A 15905-nucleotide genomic window follows, 5' to 3' on the forward strand; every position below is an offset into this window, starting at 1 on the left:
TGCGTATTGAGAAGGCAGCTCCCAGACAAAACTGAAACTGTAGGTCAGTTAACAAATTGATGGCCCATCTCCGGGAACAAAGGAAAGACACTCAAGCAACCGATCTAGCCCCAGACATCGCGTCGCCAGTTCCCCAAACCAAAAGCGTAAACAAAGCAAGGCCAACGGCCACCTAGGACACGTCCAGCCATCAGGGCACCCACTCATTTATTGGTTAAGATCAATACGAGTGATCAAGATACAGCCCAATTAATTGGGGCCAAGTTCAAGGCCTGCCCAAAAGCGCGCGAAGCCCTTTCAGGTATAAGAAGAAGGCCCCAAGAGAGAATTGCTCTCTTGGACTCGGCTCTCAAAGTGGAGAGACGTCCACCAGCTGCACCAGAAGCAAGTCCAAGGTCAAAGCTCGCTGTTGTCCTGTACCTCTTCAAACCCAACAACCTCAGATCCGAACAACGGCCATTGTTCCTCTGACTGAGTGGGCACCCGAAGTTAAGTATAGGCGTTAGCATTAGAGATAGTTTAGTTTGTAGAATTTTGTGCATGCGTAGATATTACTGTGTGTGTAAATAAATAGCATTGACTTTGAACTAACTAACTGGTGGATTGGCTCTTTGATCAGTATTCGGGTTTGAACCTTGTGGCGGTATTGAAACATACCTGGCGAATCTAGAGCAAACGTAATTAGGATTAAGGAAGGTGACCATATTGACTGCCATATTTATAACCAGATAAATATAGCAACAATTTTGTGGTCAGAGTACCCAATTTCGTCTGTGCCCGATACCTGGGCAGCGTTCACGGCGCCTTCATTCCGGCACACTCGACGGTTCCTGACACCTTCAAGGCACACACCCAGGTGAGGTGTTGGTTACTGGGCAACAGGGGTTATCTGCTGCGATCGAGTCTGATGACGCCTATCCGGAGGCCACTAACCGACCCAGGCAGCAACCCACTACTGCGACGCCCAAGCAGCGATCAGGGGCCTGATCAAGCAATGCATCAGCATCCTGAAGATGCACTTCAGGTGCCTGGATCGCTCTGCAGGGGCGCCCAGCCATGGTGGGCAGTATGGGCGCTGCATGTGGTGCAAGGTGGGGTGCGCGCACATTGCCGACAGGTAGGGTTCAGTCGCCCTCTGGGTGGGGGGGGGTGGGGGGGGGATTTACGGGTGTGTGGGACAGGGGTCGATGCCAGGGGCATGGTGCTGCCTACTCACCCGGGCCACCCTGAGGAGGTTGTGCAGCTTCTTCCTGCACTGCTGTCTGGTCCTGGCAGTGGGGCACATGGCACACACGGCCTCTGCCACCTGTGCCTCAGGCCCAGTGTACGGTGGCGGGTGGCAGCCTCCTTCCCACCCCAGGAAACAGGGTAGCCCACCTCTCCTCCACAGCGTCCAGTAAGGCCTCCACTCGGTGTCCGCAAACCAGTGTGCCGCTCTCTGTGCTGACTTCACCTTGGCTGGAATGAATGTATGTGGGGAGTGGTGTGCTAACATGCAGCTGCAGCTTACAGCCTTCTGACTGTCAATCTCGACCCTGGTGAATCGGACACAATTTTTCATTGAATCGCTCAAGTTCTACTAGTGCTAGCCCATGAAAGGCTCATGAATTGCTCTGCGGCGGCGCCAATTTAGTTGTGGTGGAAGAACACTGATTCAGTCCCGGCATCAACACATAGTTTCTTAGCACTGCTGCCTCACAAGCTGAGGACGCAGGTTCAATCCCGGCTCCGGGTCACTGTCCTTGTGAAGTTTGCACATTCTCAATGTATCTGCGTGGGTCTAATCCCACAACCCAAATATGTTTGCATGCTATATTTCCCTTAATAGGAAAAAATTTTCATTGGGTAAAGTAACTTTATTTTTCAAAAACATTTAGGTCATGATTCTCCGGCTTTGTTACGCTCTCGCTCGAATTGCAACAGGCCTGCGGCTGGGGGACACTCAGCAGTGATGGGCTGCCATCGGAGGGTGCGGGGGACCGCTGGGGGGAAACCAGGGGGCAACCACACATGGCACCACCATGCCAACACTTGGATCGTGTGTACCCATTCCGGGGCAACCCTTGTCCCTGTCCATCTTCCCCACCGACCACCCAGAATCCCCACCGACTGCCGAGGCCTATTGCCGTGCGGCTGAAGGCTATTGCTTATAGGGAGGTGATAATCATGGTTAAGTGAGTACTTCATACAACCCAAGTGATTCCTGTGAGTGGATGGGCCATGTAGTATGTGGGAGTCATTGCCCAGCATCCTAATCATACCTTGATGCCTGGACACTGTGCCTGAAAACTGCGGGAGGCAACATCACACACGCAGCAGCCAATATCCAAACAGCCAGGGGATGGGACACAGACCTGGGGACATGTCCATGGCCGGAGGATGGGTGAGTGCTATGGGACGAGGGAGGATGACTGGAGATATGGGCCAAAGGTTCGGAGGTCGGCCTGCATTGCGGAAGAAAGTGACAGAGGCATCATACTGGTTGTAAGAAGGGTGTTTATTGTGTTTTACAATTTCCCACTCTCCTGATGGTGCTGCCCGCCTTCCCCCCCTACATACCTCCTCCACCCCATCCCCCCATTCCCTGTGCCCTCCAAATCAATTTCAAATTTTCTGATGACACCACCGTAGTGGGTCAGATTTCAAACAATAACGAGACAGAGTACAGGAATGAGATAGAGAATCTGGTGAACTGGTGCAACGATAATAATCTCTCCCTCAATGTCAACAATACTAAGCAGATTGTCATCAGCTTCAGGAAGCGTAGTGGAGAACATGCCCCTGTCTACATCAATGGGAACGAAGTAGAAAGGGTCGAGAGCTTCAGGTTTTTAGGTGTACAGATCACCAACACCCTATCCTGGTCCCCCCATGCCGACACTATAGTTAAGAAAGCCCACCAACGACTCTACTTTCTCAGAAGACTGAGGAAATGTGGCATGTCAGCTACGACCCTCACCAACTTCTACAGATACACCATAGAAAGCATTCTTTCTGGTTGTATCACAGCTTGGTATGGAGCCTGCTCTGCTCAAGAACGCAGGAAACTACAAACGGTTGTGAATGTAGCCCAGTCCATCACGTAAACCAGCCTCCCATCCATTGACTTTGCCTACAATTCCCGCTGCCTCAGAAAGGCAGCCAGCATAATTAAGGACCCACTCACCCTGGACATATTCTCATCCACTTTCTTCCGTCAGGAAAAATATACAAAAGTTTGAGGTCACGTACCAACCAACTCAGTAACAGCATCTTCCCTGCTGTCATCAGACGTTTGAATGGACCTACCTCATATTAAGTTGATCTTTGCTCTACACCTTAGCATGACTGTAACATTATATTCTGCAGTCTCCCTTTCCTTCCCTATGTACGGTATGCATTGCCTGTATAGCATGCAAGAAACAATACTCTTCACTGTATGCTAATACTGTTATGGGCCAGGGTTTAGAGAACCCCAAAGTGTATCAAGGCGTTCACCTGACCCACAACTTTTAATAGATTGTGGTATGGGGAGCACACGGCCCACTCTGCAGGTTTGGTACAGCAGAAATGGAAAAGCATTTTTTTAAAGCAAAACAATGTTTATTCTATGAACTCAAGTTAACCTGTTTAAAACATACAGTGAATATCTTAGCAACCATTAATTCAAATACAACCCCCAAAGAATACAACACTAAGTAATCCTTTAAACTTTCCTTTTAACATCCATAAGACTTAAAAACATAACCTTCAACAGAAGTACATCAGGTTAAAGTCACGACCGAGAGCAGTTATTAGTTTTAAATCACTAAAGGATCGATTTACATTCTTTAGATTACAGATAGAGGGAGAGACTAATACCCCTTCTGGCTGTGACTGCAGCTATCCAGATCTGAAAACGAAACTAAAACACACCCAGCAGCAAACAGCCTGAAATGAAAGTAAAAAGCTGACAGACATCCCAGTTCCACCCACTCTGACATCACTGCAGTAATAAACACCCATTTCTTAAAGGTACTCTCACTACAGATATTTATATACACACCCATTTATAAACACCCATTTCTTAAAGGTACTCTCACATGACAATACATGTGACAGCAATAAATCAAATCAAAATCTTTGCCCTTCTAGCTCTAGCGGTACATCTAGGTGTGTCCCCAGGATGCACATCAGAGGTGGAGGCAGCCAACCAATTACCTCGTCCCATGGCCTTCAATGCCCCTGGCGGGTGTCCTCTGGGGGCTCTGAGGCCGGAAGGCCGCGGCTCACTTGTTGGTGGCAAATACACAGTCCTGTCACCCTGTCCCGTGTGCTGACTTCAGAGGGGTGGAAGTCAGGGGAGCTGGTGGTCACTGTCGCCATGCCATGGGACGGTTCTTGGTTGCCCCTCCTCCCGAGTGGGCCCTGGGGTCACCTTGGGTTGGAGGGGCAGCTGGTTCAAGCCCTGACTGCTCCTGCATCATCTGGCACTGCCAGCCCTGATGGCTCCCCAATGTCTGCACCATCTTGTCGACACCCTCGGAGAAGCTCCTCAGTGACTGGGACAAGCTCCGCAGTGCCTTGGCCATTCCCATCTGAGAGCAGGATACGACCTGCAGAACCTCATCAAGGTCGGCCTGGTACTGAGTAACATCCCCCAACGGGGCAGCCATCCTGCCGAGACCCTCAGCCATGGCCCTCACCGACTGCGTGCACCTTGGACACCTTCATTAATGGTGCCGACAACATGCACGAGGCTCTCCACTGTGATTGTCACCCTAGCAATGTTGGCCTTGGTGCCACGCATTACCATGACATCTCCTGTGGCCTGTAGCCTCTGGGCCTCCTCCAATCAGCCATGAATCTGCTACAGTGTTACTGACATCTCCCTCTGAATGTCCTGACTGCTCCCTTTCATCTCCAGCAGCTCCAGGAATACCTCTTCCGCTCAGCATCGGGCTGGGACCCAGCTGGGTCCTGAGTTCCAGCAGCCCTCCGACTGCTGTCTCGTCTGGGGGTTCCTGCCTCCACCTGATGTACATCAGTAACAGTGTGGTGCTCACCAGATTGTGCCCCAGAAGCCTGACCACTAACATTCCCCACTGAGGTGCGTGTATCTGCGCTGGTGGAGGGTGGGGGTGACAGCTATGACGACTCGATCATGTCTTCCTTGGAGCTCCCTCTGAGGTTGTCTCCTGGGAGGTTGGAGTGTGCGCCACCCTAGATGGACTGGTGCCGTCGGCTGGAGGACTTGTGGTCAGTGGGTCAGCCCAGGATGGGTCAGTCTGTAAGTCAAAATGTGACATTTGACAGGTCCTTCGGCTGGAGCATCACCTCAGGTGGTTCATCACCTCTGCGGCATCCGCAAACATCCACAGGGGTGACCCTTCTGACCTCGGCCCCCCCAGTCACCTCCAGGGCCCGTTCCTAGAATGAGGTGTGGATTCTTATGTCTGGCACCCCATCGCCAGTCTGGGGGCCCTCCCACGGCGATTCTCAGAGCGCTTTTCCTGAGGATACACAGAGACGGCATTGTTAGCCACAAGCATGGTTCACAGTGGTGGGGGCAGGAGGAGGAGGTGAAGGGAGGGTTGGGGCGTTGAAAGGAGAGGGGTGAAGGGAGGGTTGGGAGCATGAAGGAAGGGGTAATGGTGGGAGGGTTGGGGGTTGCATGGAGAGTTGGGGCAGGGGTGGATGCTTGTTTGGGACCGGAAAGTTCTTGGGAGGGGGGGGGGAGGGGTCTTTGGCGTCTACTCACTTGTGCTGCCCGGTGTAAGTCATTGACCTTTTCCAGCACTGGAGGGCAGTCCTCCAAGTCACACTCCCGGCTTTCACAAACGCCACCACACCGTTGCAGGGGCACTAACTGCCCTGTGGCTGACCCTCTGGGACACTCGAGGGAACAGGACATTCCTCCTAGCCTCCACGGCATCTAGCAGCCTCCCCAGGTGAGCATCTCCGAATCTTGGAGCTGGTCTCCTCGGTCTTGTGAGCTGACTGGGGTTGACTGAGCAAGTACTGCTTGGGTGCTGCTCATCTCTAGGGTGATGCAATGGTTAGCACTACTGCCTCATGACGCCAAGGTCCCAGGTTTGATCCCGGCTCTGGGTCACCGTCCGTGTGGAGTTTGCACATTATCCACCAATTTGCATGGGTTTCGGCCCCACAACCCAAAGATGTGTAGGGTAGGTGGATTGATCACACTAAATTGCCTCTTAATTGGAAAAAATGAATTGGGCACTCTAAATTCCTTTTTTAAAAAAGTACTGCTTGACCTTGTTAGCGGGGGCGGGTGGGGCTAGCAAGCGTGGTGCTGACTAATTGGCTGGCGAGCCTTCATTTGCGGCGAGAAGCCTGTGGGCCCTTGTCAAATGGCCCAATTAACACTGAATCGCGTTGCCGGCTTCACTGGGCCGAGAGCCAGGAGGCTCGCGGCTGTTCCCACTGTAGCCACCTGGGGTGACCACTGCCCAACACAAAATGGAAGATTGCAAGGAATGCAGGGAAAATGGACATGTTGCAAAAGCAAGCAGCTTGCAAAGCACTTGTGTATTCTAGCTACTGCAGAAACCAGTTCTGAATGCTGCAGAAACCAGACAGCACTGTAAAAGAAAACAGTTAGCATACTAATGAGGCGATACCGGGAGATCCCCAGATACAATGGAAACAAGTTAAACACAGATCAATACATTCTATGGAAGGCCAGACCCTTTGGCGCCAGAGGAGCCCAAAACAATAAGTCCCAAGAACCGCCCCAGTGATCGAGGTACTGCCCGTTATTGGGGAATTCAAATCAATCGATTGGGTCGCGAGAGTATAGAGGGTCCGCCCAGGTGGGCGCAAGACCCTGAGAGGAGTATAAGACAGAGACCGCGACCCCAGCTCTCTCTCTCTGCCAGCCTCTCCTTGACCAGCCAGTCCTCCCAGCAGAACACCATTGCAGCAGAAGAACCTTGAGAAGGAGAGGCCTGGACAGCAGATGCCAACAAGTAAGTCACAACGCACGCTACGAGAGTAGACACCCCTGACCCCCTGTAGTCCATAACTACTGGAAGCCTGCGGACCCAGGACAAAGCTAGAAGCCGTTGTTCCCTGATCCGGCAGTCCCCTTATCCAGATAAGTATTTGGCCTATTAGTGGTAGGATTAGCCTAGTCTTATAGTTTTATATGCATGATTAGTAGATTACTGTAATATAATAAACGTGTCTTGTTTGAACTTATTAATTGGTGTATGGATTTATTGCTTTGAACTTGACCTTGAAACGTGTGGCGGTATCTTAACGATACCTGGCGACTCCAAAGCTAACGAACGAAACAGAGCCAAATTGAGTGTTAAGCACACTCACCCAGAACGAGCAACACCACTCACTACAACATCAGACAATCGCACCCTTAGTTTGTGAAATTGTGAATCCCGTCTGAGGGGTTTGTCTCATGAAGTGAGATTGAACAGTTTAGGCCCATACTCTCTGGAGTTTAGAAGAATGAGGGGAGGTCAAATTGAGGTATATAAGGTGACAAACGTTATGGATAAAGTAAATGTGGAGCGGATGCTTCCTTTTATGGGGCATTTTAGAACGAGAGGTCATAGTTTCAGGATACGAGGCAGCAAATTTAAAACAGAGTTGAGAAGAAACTACTTCTGACAAAGGGTTGTGAATCTGTGGAATTCCCTACCCCAGAGTGTGGTGGGTGCTGGAACAGTGAGTAAATTTGAGGAGTTAGACAGATTTTAAATTGATAATGGGTTGAAAGGTTATGGAGAACGGGCAGGCAGTGGAGTTAAGGCCAGGAGATCAACCATGATCGTATTGAACGGTGGAGCAGGCTCGAGAGGCTAAATTGCCTACTCCTGTTCCTAGTTCTGATGTTCTGTCTAAGTAGAATTATTCTGCCAAATTCCACCTTCTAGCTCTTGGTCTGTAGCCCTGAAGGTAACAGCACCTCAAGCACAAATCTGGAATCCTTGATTCATAAAGGGATTTCCAGAATAATAAGTAGATCAGGGGTTAAGGGGAGAAGGCAGGAGGATGGGAATGAGGAACATATCAGCCGTGATCGAATGTTGGAGCAGGTCGATGGGCCGAATGGCCTAATTCTTCTCCTATACCTTATGGACTGCTGTCAATCTTCCAGACAGGGGCCTGTTTACTGAGGGGGCTTTCTGACAGCCTTCTATTTCTGGGGGGGGCCGTGGGTGGTTTCCCTATTTAGCTGTCTCTGTGGGGGTCTCTTATTTAGGGGATCCCTGTGGAGGTCTCTCTATTTAGCGGGATATTTCCCTATTTAGGAGGTTTCTGGGGAGACTCTTTATCAACAGGGTCTCTGGGGGAGGCAGGTGTTGCATTGTGGGGATGATGGGTGGACTTTGGGGGCAACCTCCTTAAGGAGGTCCACCACACCAGGGCCACACTTGGAAATATCTGGAATGAACCCCACCCATGTGATTCCAGGCCCAGTGGGTTGGAAAATCACATAGGCCCAGAGAATATGGTGCCTGGCCAGCTAAGTGGATGCAAATGGGTCATTAAGATCCATTTGCATCCTCTCACTGGTGCTTGGGCACGAATCTCAATCTTGCCGCCAGCTGGAGGCCGGGGCATCAGAAATGGATTGGCGCCTGCTGCAATCCTGTTTTTTTCCCAATGCCCGATTCTCTGCTGCATCAGAAACTCTGCCACCGGCAGTGGGCGGCAAAGAATCCGGTCCACTGTTTTTTGAACAGGGGTATGATAAATGCAATTCCCCAGTCCCCCTGGTACCACTCCTGAGTGTAAGGAAGACTGAAAATTTATGGTCAGTGCCTCTACAATGTTTGCTCTCATTTCTCTCCGTATCCTTGGATTCACCTCATCAAACCTGATGCATTATCAACTTTTAAGTACAGATAGCCTATCTAGTATCTCCTCCTTACCAATTTTAGACCCTTCAAGTGTCTTAATTACCTCTTTTTTCACCAGACCTTGGTAAAGACAGTTTAACTTCACACCCCATCTATGTCTCCTACCTCCATGTGTAAATCTCCTTTGCAGTCCCTAATTAGCTCCTCTCCTCCTCTTACTATTTTGTTTTAGTACTTATATGCCTACAGAAGACTTTGTGGTTATGTTAACTACCAGTTTCTTTTATACTTTCTCTTAGCTTCTCTTATTTGCTTTTCACTTCCCCTCTGATCCTTCTGTTTCAGCCTGGTCTTCAATTGTATTTTCTCCAAAAGTGATTAAGATGAAGAAGAAAAGATGTGCTTATTTGTCATAAGCACATCTTTTCTTCTTCACCTTAATCTCTTTTGTCATTCACCAAACTCGGGATTTGCTTGCCTACCTTTCTCCTTTGTGGAAATGTGCATTGACTGAGCCCAAACAATCTCTTAATTGAAGTTCAAACATTGTTCAGCCACTATTTATCCTGTCAACCATTGAATCCAATTTATTGGGGCCTGATTAAGTTTTATGGCATTCAAGTTAGCCTTCCCTCCAGTTAGTTATTCTTCCACTGAACTTTTTTTTGTCCTTTTCCATAGCCAACCTGAACATATGATACCATAATCACTATCCCCTAAATGTTCTTCTACTAACACTTGATCCCACTTCGTCTATCTCTTATTCCCAAGACCCAGGTCTAGCAGTGCTTATTTTCTCTTTGAAAGGTACATTGCTCTGAATAGGCATTCTACCGATGACAGCCAGGATATGGGGACTCCCACTGCTGGGATTTACTATCACTGGCTGTGTCTTCTGATCTTGTAAAAAATGGAAAGACACCCCACATTACCATACCCATTAAATTTGCAATGCCATGACATAGAAAAAGTAGCTTCCCTTGACAGCCAATATGGTAAGACTGTGAGTCGCTGACCCAGGAAAGTTCCAGAATGATCCTTGGTCTGCGCTAATTAGGTAATCTCACAATACATTTCCATGTTCCTGAGATAGGCTGTCAAAAATCTGTTAGTGTTTCTCCTCCTGATTGCTCTGCAGGTTCACACTCAGGTAATGGCAGGATCTGACCTGGCTGTGAGGCTACATGCAATTGAATAGACAGTTAAATGCACAATTCAGGTTCACATCATGAAATGCCAATTTGGGAAACTTTTTGACAACAACCACCGCTGTGGAACAGTATCCTAGGAATGATCAAAGGTTTTCCCACAGGAAATGGAAAGGGAATTGAGGGAGTTGGGAAATGGGCAGGAAAGATGAGTTGAGGTCGAAGATCAGCCATGATCTCCATGCTAATTGCTAATGTTGTCTCTTCGTTTAAGAAGGGTAGCAGGGACAATCCAGGGAATTATAGACCTGTGAGCTTGACGTCAGTGGTAGGCAAACTGTTGGAGAAGATACTGATGGATAGGATCTATTCACATTTGGAAGAAAATAGACTTATCAGTGATAGGCAGCATGGTTTTGTGCAGGGAAGGTCATGTCTTACAAACCTAATAGTATTCTTTGAAGAAGTGACAAAGTTAATTGATGAGGGTAGATGTCATATACATGGACTTCAGTAAGGTGTTTGATAAAGTTTCCCATGGCAGATTGATGGAAAAAGTGAAGTCGTATGGGGTTCAGGGTGTACTAGCTAGATGGATAAAGAACTGGCTGGGCAACAGGAGACAGAGAGTAGTGGTGGAAGGGAATATCTCAAAATGGAGAAAGGTGACAAGTGGTGTTCAACAGGGATCCGTGCTCGGACCACTGTTGTTTGTGATATACATAAATGATCTGGACAAAGGTATAGGTGGTCTGATTAGCAAGTTTGCAGATCATACTAAGATTAGTGGAGTTGCAGATAGCAAGGAGGACTGTCAGAGAATACAGCAAAATATAGATAGATTGAAGAGTTGGGCAGAGAAATGGCAGATGGAGTTCAATCCAGGCAAATGCGAGGAGATGCATTTTAGAAGATCGAATTCAAGAGTGGACTATACGGTAAATGGATGAGTCCTGGAACGCCTTGCCAGCGGAGGTGGTAGAGGCGGGTACGATAGCATAATTTAAGATGCATCTAGACAGATAAATGAATGGGCGGGGAACAGAGGGAAGTAGATCCTTGGAAAATAGGCGACAGGTTTAGATATAGGATCTGGATCGGCGCAGGCTGGGAGGGCCGAAGGGCCTGTTCCTGTGCTGTAATTTTCTTTGTTCTTTATGATCATACTGAATAACGGAACAGGTACAAAGCACCACATGGTCTACTCCTACTCATATTTCTTGTGGAAAATTTGGTGCAAAAAGGGAGAGTCTCTTATCATAGAACAATATTTACATTGAGGCACTGTTCCATGCGCCCCAGGGAAAATAATAAAAACACTCAGTGAACTGAGCAGACAACTAACTTCATAGAAAATATATGTACTAATGAACTGCAACTAATCTAAAAGTCCATGGTAATAGTGGATAGCTATAGATTGTATTCAATGCTGTATCATAAAGTGCGACAAAGCTAAAAGTTGGAATTTCAGAATTGCAGTAACAACCATTCTTCAGCATATTACTGGCATCACGATTGGATGCAGCATAAAAACCGACGAAAAGGCAAGCATATGAAGAACAATTTTTTTTTCTTTACTCTTTAATTTAAATAGCGAAAAACATGACAAAGTTATGTTAATATGCAAAATTTTACAAAGGATATGGGGGGGGGGGGATTTTCTGACCGTTCTCAGCAGCGGGGTCTTCCTTTCCTGCCGGTGGCAGGTGGTGGATTCAATGGGAAATCCCATCAACTGAAGCAGGCCCAGAAGATCCCATTGCCGGCAAACTGAAAATCCCCCCTCCCACATTGTTTTCTCCTCATGCTTACCTCTTTGCTCGGATTCATTGGCTTTGTAAAGATGGTTTTCCAGTATGACCACAAGAACATGATGAAAAGCAAATGATAAAATACAAGGCAGACAACTAGAAGAAACAAAAGAAACACAAACATGATTCAGTTTGTTTAATAAAATACATATCTAGATGATTAAGCAGGTCTTTTAGGTAAACTATCCAGAAAGGTCAAGATTAATTCTGATGATGAATAAAAACAAAATCAATTTGTAACAGAGCGCGTTCAGGTAAAAAAAAAGTAAAATAAAGTCGTCATATTCCCAGATGACCAAAGGCTGCTTTCTACTTGAGGGGGAAGAGGTGACTGTTGGTGGTTTAACCTGAGGGTCATCACACCTGGGGGCCGGTTGGCTGGACAGCTAGTTTGTGATGTAGAACAAGACCAACAGTGTGGGTTCAATTCCTGTACCGGCTGAAGTTATTCATGAAGGCCCCACCTTCTCAATCCTTGCCCCTCACCTAAAGTGTGGTAATCATTCTTCCACATTCCCTCAACCCTGAATTGAGCTCACATCCTACCCCCCAACCAAATACTTCCTCTATACCACGACTGCCCTCTAAAAAAAAGAATACACCGCAACCATAAGAAATGACTTCTTATCTCAGTCCTAAATGATTGTTCTGTTATCCCAAGACTGTATCCCAGTGTTCTTGGTTCCTCAGCCAGGGGAAACAACCTCTCACTATTTACCCTGTCAAACTGCTTTAGAATGTTGTATGTTTCAATGAGATTCCCAGTCTTCCGATTCTCCCTTAATCCTTCATTGAAACTCTCCAGATCCATTCCCTTCACGTTGTCGTCTCATGTGTCAATCACAGGATTGATCACTTCCTTCTATCACTTTCCAGCTGCATCACACACTCCCCTCCCAACCCTACTTCCTTTTGTGTCCACGCCGGGAAAAAAAGTCCCTCAATTTCCTTACCACTGCATTTTCCTCTATGGATCATCTCCAATCCAGAACTTGCACCTTTCTCCAGTTTTTCTTCTATTACCCCATATGCCCTCTCCAAGCTCATTTTGTCCATTAGATTCACCTTACTGTTCCCTCGACCCTATTACCACACAACTGCTGGCTTCTATGTTAGTTGACACTGATAACAATTCTCTCTCCTCATGTACGATACACCCATCCTTAATTGCTGCAGTATTGGGTTTTCAGACAGGGTTAGCAAGGCTACAGAGTGACACCACCTGCCACACATCCAGAGCTGTCAGAATTTCTGGATTAGGGACTTTACGTTTTCCTGAAATGTGGACTTGTTTACCTACATGAGAGAAGATTTCCCCTCCGTGCTATTCAGTGAGCATGAGTATAATAAAGGTAATTATAAATTCACGTAAATACTGAACAACTCAAAATTTCCCTGAGGAACGTCCCTGGATGCTGGTGTACTGGTTGAGAAGATGACATAGATTGAACAATGTTCTGGATAGTTTTGAAACATTTCTGAGTACCTATCATACAATTTTTAGACAGTGACATTGTATTCCCAAAAGCCTTTTGAGCAGCTTTGATTCCTTAAGGCGAGGATCTTAAGAACATAAATGGGAATTAACATGTTGCAGTTGAATAAGCATCTATGAGCTCTAATTGTAAATTAATTAATGAAATAATACAGCTCAGAATATCAGTCCTGATTTTAACTAAACACATCTGTTGGGAATGTGTCAGTTTTGAATTGCTTACAATGTTATTATTGTATTAAAAAGAAAATATAAATCCATTGGGGAGGTTAATAATTGTCTGACCTAAATTCACCCCCTTCCTGCCTGATGTTTCAAGTTAAATTCAGAGATAGCTTTTTATATTCTACAGTCTTGCATGACAAATAATTGGGAACTGAACACCTACCTTTTTCTCCAATATTTTTCATGGACACTGTCACAAAATGAAAAAAAGAGATAGATTATTAAAAAGACAAAACAGATTATAAAATATGCATGTATTGTGTCTATCATTTAGGGCTTCTTTATTGAACAAGGTATCTCCCAAATGTCCTGCTGTTTATCCTCACCCCTCAGCTGGCAAGTCAATTGTGCTGCAAGTTCCTGGAGGTGTGAAGTCGGGTTCCCAACCTGGGTTGAAGGCTAAACCCATTGTTTTAGTTATGCATTTCTTCCTCCTCTGCCAACTTTATAGCTGGAGATTTATAGGCATGGATGTTTGTCTGAAGGCAAGTTCTCTGTTCAGGCAGTAGAGTTGTGCATTGTGAGGTCAGGAAACTTGGAAGAATAGGCTTCCCAAATGCGTGTGGTTCTTAGCTGGTGGGACGATTATGAGATTTTTCAGGTTATTATATGTTGGGACTGTAGTTTTTAATTTAGGGTAAATGAAAGGGATCATGTAAGCTGTTCTGCTATCTCCCTGACTGGGTGGTTTCTTTTTTAGAAATCAAAGGAAGACTGAGATTGTTTTACTGAAAAGAAGATGCATGGCATTTAAGCTTGGAGACAACGGCAGTAGTCTCCGAGTTTACAATGAATAGTCTCGGAGCCTCCTAAAGCTGCAGAAAGGTGTTGAAGATACCAGGTTATAAACAATTGTGCTGTGAACTGTTAATTTACTTGTGAGATGAAAGAGAGTTACAATCAAAGAAAGCTGATTAGCATTTAGACCTAAATGCATCATACGTACAAACCAGGTAGAGTAGGAGGAGGCCACTCAGCTCCTTGAGTGTGCTCTGACATTCAACATGATCATGGCTGATCTGATTGTAACCTCAGCCCCTCAACCTCACGCAGTCGGGACTGATTAGAGTGGGGGGGGGGGGGGGGGGGGGGGGGGGGGGGGGGGGGGGTGGAGGGGGGTCGTGCCGCGGGAGAAACCTGCTTCAAAATGCCAAAGCTGAGGAGTTCAGGTAGATTTAGTGGGAGGGGGAAGAAAGCAAACAAGTAACCAATTTACTGATAGCTTGTTGAACCAGGAGGACTCACTCCTACTCCTCCTGGCTCACAAGTAGTGTTGCACAGGCATTTGCATTATGGATTCAACCCTTCTCATCTCTTTGCTGCTGCTCGGTTTCCAGAGGCCTGGGAAATGCAGCTAACATGAGTTGAGAACAGAAGGCAATTAGCCTTATTATCATATTTAAATGCCCAACCTGTGTTCCAGCGAATGGATTAGAGTCATAGAGTATAGAAGAGGCCCTTCAGCACATCGAGTAAAGAGTAAATGCCCATGGGATACGGGGCACTGTGGCAAACTGGGTAAAAAGGTGCCTTGGTAACAGGAAACAGGGTCGATGGCTGCCCTTGCAAATGGAAAGTTGTTTCAAGTGGTGTTCCACAGGGCTCAGTATTGGGACCCTTACTGTTTGTGTTATATATAAATGATTTGGACATGAACGTGGGGGGCACAATTGGGCAATTTGCAGACGACACAATGATTGGCCGAGTGGTGTAGAGGATAGCTATAATCTCTAAAACGATATAAATGGACTGGTGGAGTGGGCGATAGAGTGGCAGATAGAATTTAACTCACAGAAGTGTGAGGTCATGTATTTAGGAAGGTCAAACAGCTATAGGGCGTACATAATAAATGGAAATATACTAAGAGGGGTACATAAAATGAGAGATCTTGGCACACAAATATACAGGTCCCTAAAAGCAGCAGTTCAAGTAGACAAGGTTGGAACATTCTCCTTCATTGGCAGAAGTATAGAATATAAAAATAAGGATATAATGTTAGATCTGCACCTTAAGAGCTGTTAGCTACAAGGCTATGGACCGGTGCAGGAAGTTAGGATTAGAAAGGGCACCTGGGTGTCCTTGGGCTGGCATGGATAAGAGGGGCCAAATGGGCTCCTTCTGTGCTGCAACTTTTCTATGATTCTATGGAGTCTGCATCAATGATACTTCACTAAATCTACACTAATCCCACTTTTAGCACTTGGCCCATAGCCTTGAATGTTGTGACATTGCAAGTGCTCATCCACATACCTTTTAAAGGCTGTGAAGTTTCCAGCCTCTACTACCCTCACAGGCAGTGTATTCCAGACTCCCACCATCCTCTGGGTGAAAAGATCTTTCCTCAAATCCCCCATTAACCTCCTGCGTTCCACCTTAAAATGATGCCCCCCTCATTATTGATCCATCAATGAAAAGGAACAGC

At 46.8% G+C, this 15905-nt stretch overlaps 1 protein-coding gene across 3 annotated transcripts in view; it reads right to left on the minus strand.

Annotated features, from left to right (window-relative positions):
- The window catches only part of zdhhc2 (zinc finger DHHC-type palmitoyltransferase 2), a 188960-nt gene that overhangs the window by 99587 nt on the left and 73468 nt on the right, over positions 1 to 15905 (minus strand). For all 3 annotated transcript variants that reach the window (XM_038791110.1, XM_038791111.1, XM_038791112.1), the window contains exons 2-3: positions 13647 to 13673; positions 11765 to 11859 (exon numbers count right to left, since the gene is read on the minus strand). In XM_038791110.1, the coding sequence (XP_038647038.1) occupies positions 11765 to 11859; positions 13647 to 13673 (122 nt within the window). The remainder of the gene's footprint in view (positions 1 to 11764; positions 11860 to 13646; positions 13674 to 15905) is intronic.

The sequence above is a fragment of the Scyliorhinus canicula genome, chromosome 3 (assembly GCF_902713615.1).
Source record: "Scyliorhinus canicula chromosome 3, sScyCan1.1, whole genome shotgun sequence".
In the NCBI taxonomy this organism is placed as follows: domain Eukaryota; kingdom Metazoa; phylum Chordata; class Chondrichthyes; order Carcharhiniformes; family Scyliorhinidae; genus Scyliorhinus; species Scyliorhinus canicula.